At 42.5% G+C, this 13,404-nt stretch overlaps 1 protein-coding gene across 1 annotated transcript in view; it reads left to right on the forward strand.

The window, feature by feature from the left end:
* Positions 1–2,784: 2,784 nt before the first annotated feature.
* The window catches only part of LOC144791923 (caspase-7-like), a 204,575-nt gene continuing 193,955 nt past the window's right edge, over positions 2,785–13,404 (forward strand). Inside the window, exon 1 of the mRNA XM_078666734.1 lies at positions 2,785–3,111. Within this exon, the coding sequence (XP_078522860.1) occupies positions 2,871–3,111 (241 nt within the window). The 5' untranslated portion in view covers positions 2,785–2,870. The remainder of the gene's footprint in view (positions 3,112–13,404) is intronic.

The raw sequence follows: 13,404 nt of genomic DNA on the forward strand, positions 1-13,404 counted from the left end.
AAACAAAGAAAACCCATTCATTTCAAAGTTCTTGTTAATAGTGCGGCACAAAAATGTAAATAAAAGTATAAACCCAATTTACAGCCTAGTGCGCAGGCTTTTATTTTTGATTCATTCGCTGCTTTGTTTTAACGAGGATCAGGCCCTACAACCTTTTCTAAAATGCACTTTTCATCTTTGGAAAGTAGCCATGTCACTTTCGGTTATGATGCCTAAATATAAGATCAGGAACTAGTGATCGTAAAAACTCTGCCATGAGTCCAGTGGCGTCTGGCATGTCCCAAGGGTGATGGGGCAAGGTGTAGGGTATAGGGTGACCAGGCGTCCCCGTTTTGCCAGGACGGTCCCAGTTTTTAACCAGCTGTCCCAGCAAATTTCAAGAAATGTAGCTCTTGTCCCTGTTTTTAAAGAGGGATGACTGAAAACGGTGGGAGGTGTTTTTTATGTTTTACAAAGCATAGTTAGCAGTTGTTTCAAGAAAGCAATTTAATTAACAGGCAATCTACTGGGTTTAAAAATTGCATTTTATGTATGTTCTTACTGCCTGTTCTGTAATTCTCTGCTGAGGAGCGGTCTCATCCCTTGAAGTAAAATTGCAGTCCTTGTATTTTTGTGAAATGTCCCAGTTTTTGGCTTTACAATTCTGGTCACCCTAGGCAGGTGGGACAGTTAAAAAAAAATTCCATTAAATTAAAACAACTTACCTGAGATCGCGACGTCCTCCTCAATGTTCTTCTCTCCTCGAGGCAGGCAGGCTCCAAACAGCCATACCAATCCTTGTGCTACTCTCACCAGCATGAAAGCAGTGTCAGGATTGGTGGGAGGGGCCTCTATCAGCTCTCAAAAGAGCACTTGAGGCTGTTGCTTTCTTTGGGAAACAGCCTTTACAACAAGATGTTTACCTCGTTGTGCCTTTACCACGCATTTTTCAGCATGCATATTTTTACTGTGAATATGCATTTACAACACATGCCAATACCACACATTTAAGATAAGTTGGGAGGGTCTCTCCCCACAAATACATTGTTTTTAAATCTAAAAATAATGTGTGTTATTGGCATGCGTTTCAAATGCATATCCGCTGTAAAAACATGCGCGCTAAAAAATGTGTGTCAAAGGCATGTGAAGTAATTGCCTGCGTTGCTGTACAACCCTTTCTTTAACCCAGCTGCCTTAGGACAGCTGGGTTAGAGAGGTTTAAAGTGTGGATGTGTGACTGTCCATCGCAAGACAGCCGGGCAAATAGACATGCTCACTTTAAACTGAAAGTCCCCTGCTCTCACTGCTGCCACCAGTCAGCAGTAGCCCGCCCCCATCCTGATGCTCCATTTGGGACAGGGTGCAAAAAAATAAATGGTAATAAACTCCATTACCATTTTAGTTTTTCCTCTCTGCGGGTAGTGAGGCAACGGTCCTCCGCTCAAATGAGGGAGCTCCCCCTGCAAGGGCCACAGTGGGCAAATTAGAGGTCGCAAGTGTGACCCCTAATTGACGTCCATGGGTGGCGAGCAGAGGTGAAGGGGATGAATGAAGTTTAGAGATAAAGAGAGAGAGGCAATTATATTTATTTTTGCTTTTTTATATAGTGCAAACATTACCCAAAGGAGCCAGAGAGTTTTACAGTAGAGATGTTACAGCGATAGTTACAGAGGGTTAAAGAATTCCCAAATGTTACCAAATATCGTTACATAAGCTCTAGAATTGCAAAATTGTAAATCATTATAGAAAAAAAAGGAAACAAGCTAATCAGAAGGTATATACAGCAATGTAACATTTGTAGCCGCCTCATGAAGTCTATATAGTGTTGTTCTTTGTCAGAGGTGAATGACCATCTTCTCAATGGAGATGATTAGCAGCTAAAGTATTGTCGGATTTCAGTTCCATTAGAGAAAGTGAGTGGACATGCTCTAAACGGAGGAAAATTAGCTGCAATGTCTTCACTAAAGAATCCTAAGGAGGGGGGTTTTCAGAGTTACGGGAGGAAAAAAATAAAGAGCAGAGGGGAAAAGAAATGAGAAGGAAAACGGAGGAAATAGAGAAGTAATTAAAGACAGACAGAAGGAGTAAGGAAAGAAAAATAGATGGTGATAGAAAGAGTCTAAGCGGAAGAAGAAAGACGTGTGATCTAGAGTGGGGCTGAGGGAAGTGGGGAAACCAGGAATGCTGAGGAGTAAGGGGTGAGAAAAAAAGCAGACAGACACGTGATCAGGAGTAATTCAGCAGGCGCGATAAAACAGAGGTCAGTCAACGTCACGTAGTCCAGTTCTTTAGATGTAAACAGAGCTGGCCTTTGCTCAGAGACCGCTCTGGCCCATCACCAAATTTAGTTCACCCTCCCACTGGTCCTTTTTGATTTGTCTGTGCAGTGAAAATTTGGGAGTAGTAGGAGAGGAGCAAGGTTAGGGAGCTGTGAAAATACAAATAAACAAAGAGCACGCAAGGGTCCATCAATCTTCTTAATAAGTGTTTAGAAACCATTCTCTTTGGTCCCAAGTCGTAGGGAGACTACTGCAGGGAGCCCCGGCGCCCCTCTGGAGCTTGCGCCATGGGCCAAAGCCCAACTCCCGCAAGCTAAAGGTTAGGGGGCCTATATGTAAATATTTACCTTCAAGTGCTAAGGATGCTCACCCTCTCAAATTAAATTAGTGCAGTTAGTCAGTACGTAACCATTTACATTACTGTGATGCAGCACAAGGAAGAGAAGGGGGGGGGGAGGAAAAAAGTGCGCGAATGAGGGAGATAGAAGGGCGAGTGAGTAAGTGGTTGGGCGCGGCTCCAGGTGCCGTATCTAATCGGTGCTCCTGCCTGTCACGCAGACAGCCACCCTCGGGCTCGCTCTCCGCCATGCTTGACATCCATACATACTGAGCATGGAGCCTCCACGGCGAGGCCGGGCTCTCCTCATCGTCATGAGCGAGTTCTACACGAGGCCGGCGGCCCGTGGGGACCCGCTGCCCTCGAGTCCAGGGGCCCGGGGGGACCCGCTGCCCCCGAGGAGGGGCGCCAAGAAGGACGCGGACCAGCTCTTTAAGGTGCTCTCCAGACTCAACTATCAGGTGCGGCTGCACTACGACCTCGCGGCTGAGGAGATCTACGCTCTCTACGAGCAAGGTACTGTGGAGGGGGAGGGAGGGGCTTCACTGTTCGAGGCACTAGGGGGGAGGGGGGGGCTTCACTGCTCGAGGCTATCCAGGCACCAGGTACTGCCGAAGGGGAGGGGCTTCACTGCTGGTGGCACTATCGTGGGGTGGGGGGGCTTCACTGCTCGATGCTATCCAGGCACCAGGTACTGCCGAAGGGGAGGGGCTTCACTGTTTGAGGCTATCCCGGCACTACCGAGGGGGAGGAGCTTCACTGTTAGAGGCTATCCAGGCACTACCGAAGGGGGTGGGGGGGTTCACTTTTAAGGCTATCCAGTAGGGTGACCAACTGGCATGGGTGCAAATTCAGGACAGTGAGTGTAAAAATTCAGGACAAAGGGTCAAACTTCAGGACAAAAATTCAGGACAAAAGGTCAAAATTCAGGACAAAAGGTACGTTTTACAGACGCGTCAGAGGAGGACACGCAATAGTATACAAGTAAGTAAATAGACAACCACTTAAGTAAAAGTCAAAATAAGTTTATATTTGGTTGAGAAAATCGTGCACTTCATGTTTTTTCAGTATGGTTGCTGCTTGCAACTTTAGACGATTCAAAACTCGCATCTCGCTTCAGCAGGTACATTATTCACCAGATGATGGTGAACCACAGCTGAATACAAGTGGGGCCGCTTTTATTGTTGATTGAAAACTATTGGATATACAAGGAACTTTGCAGTGCCAGCCCCAAGTAACAAAACCGCTCACCCCCTTTCCAGCCTCCCAGGGAAACGCCTGATGCCCGGTTGGCCAGTCCGGTTTTGCTAGCACTCTCCAATGGTGCCCCTCATCTTCACATAGACCGTCTCGCATGTGTATTGAATTTCTTTTATAGTGCTACTCATCCCAAGTATGTAGGGCAGAGTGTCGGAGTGCGTTACATCACACACACATTATGTAGAGACAATGACTCATATAAACGTGAAAGTCAATGTATATGAAATGTTACTTAAGATAATGGGTGCTACAAGGTGTAATCATTCTTTAATATATCATTCAGTCTTTCACCATTCATTCTGTCCTTCCGCCTATGTGCCCATCTTTATCCAAACATAATCAGCCATTTGCAAACCTATCCACCATGTATCCTTCCATCCATTATTTCACTCATCCATCCCTCCATCCACCCTTTCACTCATCCATCCATTATTTATCCACCCACCCTTTCACCCCATCCATCCGTACCGTCATCCATCCATTCTTCTACCCATCCATCTATTCACTCATCTATCCAGCCATTTACCCGTTGACCCATCCAGCCATCCTTTCACCTACTCATCCATCCACCCAGTCACTTATTCTTCCACCCATTCACCCTTTTAGTCATTCATCCTCCCTTTCTCTCTCCACCCCCCTTTGACTTATACATCCACCCTTCTGCCCACCCACCCATCTACTCATCCATTCATGAATTCATCCATTGGCCCAATTACTCATCCATCCGTTCTCTCATCCATCCCCCATTTCACTTCACTCATCTATCCATCCTTTTGTCCATCTACACCCTTTCACTCACTCATCAATCCTTACATCTATACTTTCACTTATTCATCCATCCATCCACCCACCCTTTCACTTATCAATTCATCAATCCTTTCACTCATCCATCCACCCATTCACTCGCCCATCATCTACCCTTTCACTCATCTATCCATCCATCCTTTCACACACCTGTCCACCCTTTTACCCATCCATCTACCCTTTCACCCATACATCCATATATTTACCCTTTCTCTCATCCATACTTCCACCCATCTATCCATCCTTTCTTTCATTATCTATCCATTCACCCTTTTATTCATCCATTCATCCTTTCTCTAATCCATCCAGCCATTCACACATTCCTTCACGTATTTACTCACCCACTTTTTCACATTATGAGCTGAGCCTTTGTCTGCAGAGTTGCAGTAAGAAGAGGCCCATCAAGAACTTCACATTGCTGTAGTTCCTAAAGAAAGGGGTGGGGGAGGGTTCACTATGCCCCTGCACATAGGCAATCTGAAAACTAGAAGTCATGAGTCATGCATGATGTACAGGGCCAGGATGAGAGGTGACTGTGACATGGTGTTGTTTACAGGGCTTTAAGTGGCGTAAAAAGACTGGGGGGTCTCTTTAAAGGGGGTGATCGATGTAATTAAGGGCCAGGTTTAAAACACCTAGGCTAAAAATCTGTGCTTAGCCTAGTGTTCTGTGCAACTGGTATTGTGTTGTTTCTATCTTTGCATCCAGATATATAATACAGCAAGTATCATTACGCCAGCAACAAGCCAGGACTACTGGCTTTGACAATGGTTATTTGCTTAAAATAAAGAAGCAGTAACCCTGGCTTTGTTGAATATAATATTAAAAATATTTCAGTTCTAAAATGATGAGACAGTGAAAGAACATAACCTGTTCTTTTTTTTTTTTAGTTTAAGGTTTATTGAAAACGAAAAAGCATATCACAGACAGGGCCGGACTGGGAACCAAAACCGGCCCTGGCAAAGTGCTCGGCCGGCCCCCCCGCCCCCGGGCGGGAGGGGGGCGACCGCTTTGCCAGGGCCGCTTATCAGCCGATTTTGTTACAGGGCCGATTTTGCAGCTATGCTGCAAAAACGGCTCTGCAACAAAAACGGCCCCCAGGGCCCAAAACCGGCCCCCACCCTTGCGGCCGACCGGGGGATTGCCCGGTGCCCACAACGGCCAGTCCGGGCCTGATCACAGATAAGAAAATAAATCATATAAGAGAAGTTACAATGAAAAAATAAGCTAATTCATTATACAACATAATATAATCTATGTGTAAAGAAGGAAGAAGAAGGGAAAAGAAGGAGAAAGAGGGAGGGGGAGAAAGGGGGAAATAACATGTATGATAAAGTCAGTGAAAGCAACACCTGAAACTGTTCTGTAAACTACAACAAGAAAACTGCCAAATAACAAGAAAACTATAAAATTTAAACTTTACAATAAAAAATAGCTAATACGGAAGGAAGGGAGCTAAAATGAAAAACATGCATCTGAAATAAAGGATAAAGGCGACAACATTGACATTCATGGGGGTTTCCTAACTTCATCTGGTTGGTTAATTTTGAGAGAGTCAAGTCAAGTCAAGTCAAAAAATTTGTATAGCGCACTACATACCCAGAGGGTTTCAAGGCGCTTAGGAAGGGGAGGAGGATTATTTGTCAAATATCCACGTTTTAAGCTGCTTTCTGAACGCTAGGTGGTTCTGGGTGAGGGTGAGAGAGGAGGCTAAGGCCAAATCTGAAAGATAAGAGGACAGAGGAAGCATAAAAGATCTCTCTAAGGGCCAGATGTAGGTGGCCAATTACCGGTCGGTAACGGCCGAATTCGGCCGTTACCGACCGGTAATTGGATTTTGAGATGTAGGAGCATGCTTTACAGAATCGGTATTTTACCGAATCTGTATTTACAGATTCGGTAAAATTACCGAATCGGTAAATACAGACTCGGTAAAAATACCGAGTCTGTAAAAGCATATGTAGGTAGCTCATGTCAGAGTGCCACAGGGCTTTAAGATTCGGTATTTTACCACCCAATCCAATTGGGTGGTAAAATACCGAATCCAGGTGTGCATGCACATGTGTGCATGCTCACCTGTGCCATGTGACACACAGACATGCCCTTAGGGCATGTCTGTGTGCCACATGGCGCACATGCCTATTTTTGGGGTGCCAGAGGGTGTCAAAGTGACACCCCCTGCACCCTTGCTAAAATCGGTATTTACCGATTCTGTAATTACAGAATCGGTATTGCCCATTGATTCCTATGGGCTGCAAGGCCCATAGGAATCAATGGGCAATACCGAATCGGTATTTACAGAATCGGTAAATACCGAATCTTAACGATTCGGTATTTACCGAATCTGAAATACCTACATCTCCCCCCCCTCTATTTTACCACCTCTTAAATACCGATTCGGTATGAATCGGTATTTAAGAGGTGGTAAATTAAAATTACCTACATCTGGCCCTTAATGCGTAAAGAGAGAGGGGTAACATTGCAAGTGTCCAATCTATGGTGAAAACAAATAGCATTCCACCAGGCCTTGAAAGTAACATTAGCTGCCTGTTTCCCATTAGAAGTAATTAAATGAAGGGCTATCGCTAATAACAAGTCAATTAATGAGGGAGTATGTGTGGGGTGTGGCCAAGAGGATGACAATGATCCCAAAAAGATATGAGAGTTAGAAAAGGGGATGTGTGTATTAAAATTTTTATTAATTTGGGACCAAACCAAGAGCCAAAATCGAGATAGAGAGGGACGATCAAAGAGTATATGTTTTAAATCTGCTGAGGAGCTGTTACAGGACCAACAGGTAGGGGATATGTCTGGGGAAAAAGTGGCTAATTTTATTGGGGTAAAAAGAAGGCTTTTATAAACAAAATACAAGGTCTGGGTCGTATTAGCTGCTCTTGATGTCTTATGAATTTTTAACCATAAAGATTCCAAAAAGGAATAGACCAACATTCCCCAAGGTCCTTTTCCCACGCCAATTCAGATTTCCCTTTAGGTCTATCAGATACAAAAAATAGAGTCTTATATAGAGAAGAGGCCTATGTATGGGTAGATAATAAAGGAAAAAGATTAGAAGATGTAGGAGGGACGTATTGAGATTTACAAGAAGGGGGTAAAGAAAATTGTAATTGGAGGTCTGAAAAAGAGAGGGGGAGGGAATTAAACAACAATTGTGAACTTCAAAGCAGACCTTTAGTCTCCATTGTTTCCAATAGAAGGAACGACCTTTGATACGTAGTAGATGATTATGCCAGATAGAATGCACGATGAAAGGATCCGAAGTCAGGGAATTTGAGGCCTCCAATGGATTTATCAGCTTTAAGAGCAGTAAGAGCTATTCAAGGAGATTTATTCTTCCAGAGGAACTTAGCCAAAATAGAATCCATTTTTTTAAAATAGAAGACAGGAATGTGAACTGGAACCATTGAAAGAAGATAAAGGACTAGCGGAGAGAGCATCATTTTAATTGATTCTAAACGACCCTACCAGGAAAGAAAAAGTGGATGCCACCGATCAATAGATGTAGTGAGAGATTTAGAAAGAGTAGCATCATTTTCTTTCAAAGTTTCTGGAATCGTGGGAGTAAACCATAAACCCAAATATTTGATTTTAGAAGTCTTCCAAGAGAATCCGGAAGTAATAAAGTCTTGTTTTAGACTAAGAAAATTTAAAGGGAGAACCTCACATTTATCTGAATTAAGGCGATATCTGGATAGTTGGGAGAAAGTATCAACGAGAGAGAGAATAGCTGGCATAGAGATAGAAGGATTGGAACAATATAAAAGGATGTCATCAGCATAGACAGATATTTTAACCTGGGAAGAATCAAGTTTAAAGCCGGAAATTCTGTCATCAAGCCTAAGTTTCGTTAAAAAAGGTTCTAAGACAATAATAAATAGTAGAGGAGATAAAGGACAACCCTGACGAACTCCTCTAGAAAGAGAGAAATAATCGGAGGAAATACAATTAACAAAAATAGAGGCTTTGGGGTTAGAATACAATAAAGAGATAAGAGAGATTAATTTAGCAGGAAAACCAATCCATTTAAGTGCTTGGAACATAAAATCCTATCCAATTCTATCAAATGCCTTTTCAGCATCTAACGCTATAGCAGCAAGTAGGTAATCAAGAGAGGAAGCCTTACTTAGAATATTAAAGAAAACCCTAGAGTTATCAGATGATAGACAACCTTTGACAAAGCCAGATTGTTCTGGGCCAATAATGTTTGGGAGAATGGGATCTAAACGGAGAGCAAGGAGTTTTGCGAATATCTTATAATCTAGATTAACTAAGGAGATCCGACGGTAATTCTTACAAAGTACGGGGTCTTTATTTTCCTTGGGAATTAAGCAGATCTTGAAAAGAGCCTGAAGAAGAACTTTTTTTATAAAATGCCGGTAAAGCAATAAAAGATGAGGGAGTAGCAAAGTGGCAAAATGAGTGTAAAATTCAATGGGGAAGCCATCGGGGCCAGGCGCCTTGCCTCTTTTTAGTTTAGAAACAGCCTGAGTAATTTCGGATAGAGTGATATCTGATTCTAATGAAGCGAAGTCTGTGTCATCCGTGGGGGGGGGGAGGATGTAATGAGTGAAAGAAAGAAGAAAGAGCAGCAGAAGACCGGCAGCTTTCCCGCATATATACATTTTTATAAAAGGAAACAAATTCATTTAAAATATCACTATCTTTAAATAAAGAAGTACCCGCACTGTTATGTATGGATTCAATTTTAGTATGTTCATGACAAATTTTAAAATAGCTTGCAAGCAGTTTGCCCATCTTATTCTGTTCTCCATAATATCTGGCACTACTTTTTAAGAGATAGGAAAATGCAGTTTCCGTAGATGATTTATTAAAAGAGATTTTTGCATCAATGAGACGTTTCAAGGAGGATTCGGAATTAGACCGATAGTAGGAGTATTCAAGGTTTTTAATGTCAGTTAACAACCTAGTGTTTTTGGCTTCAAAAAACTTCTTTTTCTAGGATGATAAATCCTCTAGCTGCTGCCTTAAAGGAGTCCCAAATCATAACTGGGGAAGATTCTGGAGTAGAATTAATAGAGAAGAATTCAGATGCAAAGGAAGTGAATTGGCTTGTGAAATTAGGATCCAAGAGCAATGAGTTATTAAAACGCCATTTACCCTTATGGGGAGTGAAAGGTAAAAGATCAAAATCTACAAAAACCGGGGCATGATCTGATATCAGTATGGACCCAATTTCAGCATGTGTAACAAGTTGGGATAAGGGTTTACTAAAGAAAAGGTAGTCTATTCTGGATTGTGAATTGTGAGGATGGGAATGAAAAGTGTACTCCTGCAAATCTGGGTTACAGAGCCTCCAAATATCAGTTAAAGCCTTACGGCGAATAGCAGAGGTGAACTGAGAATGCATTTTAGTGTTTGTAAATCGTACAGAGGAATTTCTATCTAGAATAGGGTCAAATACCTGGTTACAATCACCTCGAAAGATAATGTAATCATCAGCAAACAAGAGGAGTTTGTCAGAAACCTGATTCCAGAACAAATTATCCACATTAACAGGTGCATAAACGTTAAACAACACCAATGGAATTTGATCAATAAGTAATTTAACAATAATCCAGCTACCTTCAAGATCATTTTCTTGATGGACTATTGTAGTTTGATGTTTTTATGGCTCAAAATAGATAGGCAATTTTTCTTTCCAAAGGCAGGGGAGGAGAAAACATGACCCACCCAACCCCTTTTCAATTTGGCCGCTTCAATATCTGAGAGATGGGTTTCTTGGATAAAGGCAATATCTACATTTAATCTATCTAAATGGGTTAAAACTCGTTGTCGCTTAATAGGATTATGAACTCCCTTAACATTCCAAGTTAAGACTCTAAATGAGAATCATAAAAAATGAACTTGCACAGGCAGTATTAAAATTATCAATAATATAACATCTATGAAATAGAGCATAAGAACTAAACACAAGAATGTAAACTGTATAACATACTAGGCTTATATAATGAATCAGAACATGAAAACTTCTCAGAAAAATAAAAGAAGAGAAACTGCCAATCAAGTTCTTGATTACCAAAATGCTAACAGTATAATAGTGCAGAACCATATCATCAAAAGAAGAAAAGGTAAAAAAAGAAGAGAAAGAGATGATGATTCTGAAAGAAATAGAGAAACAAGAAACGATGAAACAATGAGAAAAGAAAAAGAAAAGTGCAGGGAGGAGAAAGATAGAGAAAGAGAAAAGGGAAAGGAAAGAGTGAGAAAAAGAGCCACTGAGAAAGAAGAAAGTAGAGAACAAAAATGGAAAGTAATAAAAACAATTGATGATGAAGAGAAACATGAAAGAGACATACCACACTAAAACAGTGAGACTGGGGGTGGTGGAGCCACATGAGGAGTACAGCACACCGGATCAGGGAGAAAACCACGGGAACGCGCACAGGTAGAAGGACTTCGAGTGGCCATAAAGAGCAAACAATGTAGGGGGTCACAGAGCCGCATCTGGAAGAAGTCAAAAGAAAGGATGTTAACAGAAGTAATATGATATCATGAGTACGAAACAATGCACAAAAGAGAATATAGAAAACAAGGCAAAGATACAAGGTACAAAATACAAAAGGAAGAGGTATACATAAAGGACGTCAAGACGTGTCATCGTTCCAGCATGCGCAGAGCACATACAAAGTATTCATGGTTGAGGGATTTCCATTGAGACAGTTGAACAGGAGTCCAGAAATCGCTAAAGCATAACCGGGTCTTTGTAATTTGTCGTCTTGTTATTATAAGTCACTTTGATGATACATGGATGGAATAATCCGTAACGAGCATTCAAAGATCGAAGAGCAGGCCTCATTTCCAGAAATTTCTTGCGTCGATCTGCAGTGCTTTTGGCATAATCTTGAGCAAAGAAGAGGGTGGAATCCTCCTAAATAACTTTTCCTTTTTGCTTGGCAGCCTGGAGAACTTTGAGTAAGTCAGTATATTCCAAGAAATATAAAATAACACCTCTGGGTTTAACTGTAGAAAACGAAGATGTAGAAATGCGAGAGGGTGGACCTAGGCGATGAGCACGTTGGATGTTTAAAGGTGGAGAACTCGGTAGACCAAGGAGTGGTGGCAAAAATGTCTGAAAAAAGGAGATGGAATTTGACCCTTCAAGTCCCTCTGCCAGGCCATAAATGCATAGGTTATTGCGTCTGTTTTGATTTTCTAAATTTTCTACCTGTTGTCGGAGGCTTTGTATTTCTCTATGAATGCCAGGAATTTGATCCGTGAGAGATTGGACTGAGCAGACAGTCTTTTCAAGGTGATCGACTTTTTGCTCAGTATGCGACCAATTGGCTTCAAGGCTCTGAAGGCGAGCGTTTGTGTCAACAATGTATGGCTTGAGTGAACGAATTTCCTCCATGAAAGGCTGAAGAGAACGGATTTTGTTCAGTTGGAGCTCCATATAGATAGAAGAGGATGAGTTAGTTGAGGAAGGAGGATTTGTTTTAACTCGCTTCCCAGTGTTAGAGATAGACGCAGATGGTAATTTAGAGGAATTCTTTGTATTTGAGCGAGAGGAATGAGGAGAGGATTTTTTCATTGAGGGAAGAGTCAGTGGTTGCGTCATCCATATTCTCCTGTAATACACTAAAGGGATTAATATCCTCTAAAGTATTACTGGTGGCGCTCACTTGTTGAGAGGAGTTTCTGTTGTGTCGTGACATCGCCATCAAATAAATAAAGATGAAAGCCAACCAAGTTCAGGAGACAGAATAAATAATCTGCGCATGCAAAATGAGGACGCCATGAACCGTGTGGAGAAGGAGTCAGTGCTGGAGTTAAACCAACAAAAGTAGCATAGAAGAGTGCAGCAGAACTACGTCGGTAATATCATATTTCCCAAAGCAACCAAACAGGTGAAGGAATATCTGCGTCAGCACAGCGTCAAAAGATGCCTTCAAAATAAGCTTTTCACCTCTGCAATGGTAAAGTACAGGCTATAAATCATCTGCATCATAAATACATGCTTGCATCAGAAACAGAAAAATGTAATGCTGAGGAAAAAGCATTTCAGTTAATGGACAATAAAAATAAAAAATAGGCGATAAATAATGATGAAATCATGTGTCCATACTTTGTTGAAGGCCATATATTCATATGAAAATCCTCATGAATATATGAAGGGCAGTATCGTGAGGAGATAAGAGGCAGCGTTCACAAGCCCGATAAAATCGGCAGAAACCGCAAAATGGCGGTCGCGGTTCCAGTCCGAGTGAGTTATGGCGTAGGAACAAAGAAAAGCCTACCGCCGCTCGTTTCCATCATCGGAAGTGACACCAAAGAGGTCCACGGGTGTTCCTATAATAAATTCTGCGGGTCTGGAGAGCCCGTAGTCGTTGGGAGCACTCGGAAGCATCCCGTCGCGACTACGTCTCCGCGGAGCCTCTCGGATTAGTGGCCATTCCTCTCGGCACCGAGACCACGCCCCCCATAACCTGTTCTTTTTAACTTGTTTCACAGGCTTCTTTGTGTAAACTGTTCTCTAACGCTGCAGCATTGCCGTTCTACCTTTTATCTAACAGAATGCCCTGCTATACGCTGAGGCAGGAGGAGGCAGCCACATGCTGTCACACCCCAGATTGCCCCATTGACATTCTGTATGTGGCAATCAGCCGCATACGGAATGACAATGGGTGGTTGGGGCTGCTCTTGTGCTCCAGGAGGAGTTCGAGGTGGCCCCATCAAGGGGGGGGGGTGAGGCGGTGCTGCTCCCTC

This window comes from Lissotriton helveticus, chromosome 11 (genome assembly GCF_964261635.1).
Source record: "Lissotriton helveticus chromosome 11, aLisHel1.1, whole genome shotgun sequence".
Lineage (NCBI taxonomy): Eukaryota > Metazoa > Chordata > Amphibia > Caudata > Salamandridae > Lissotriton > Lissotriton helveticus.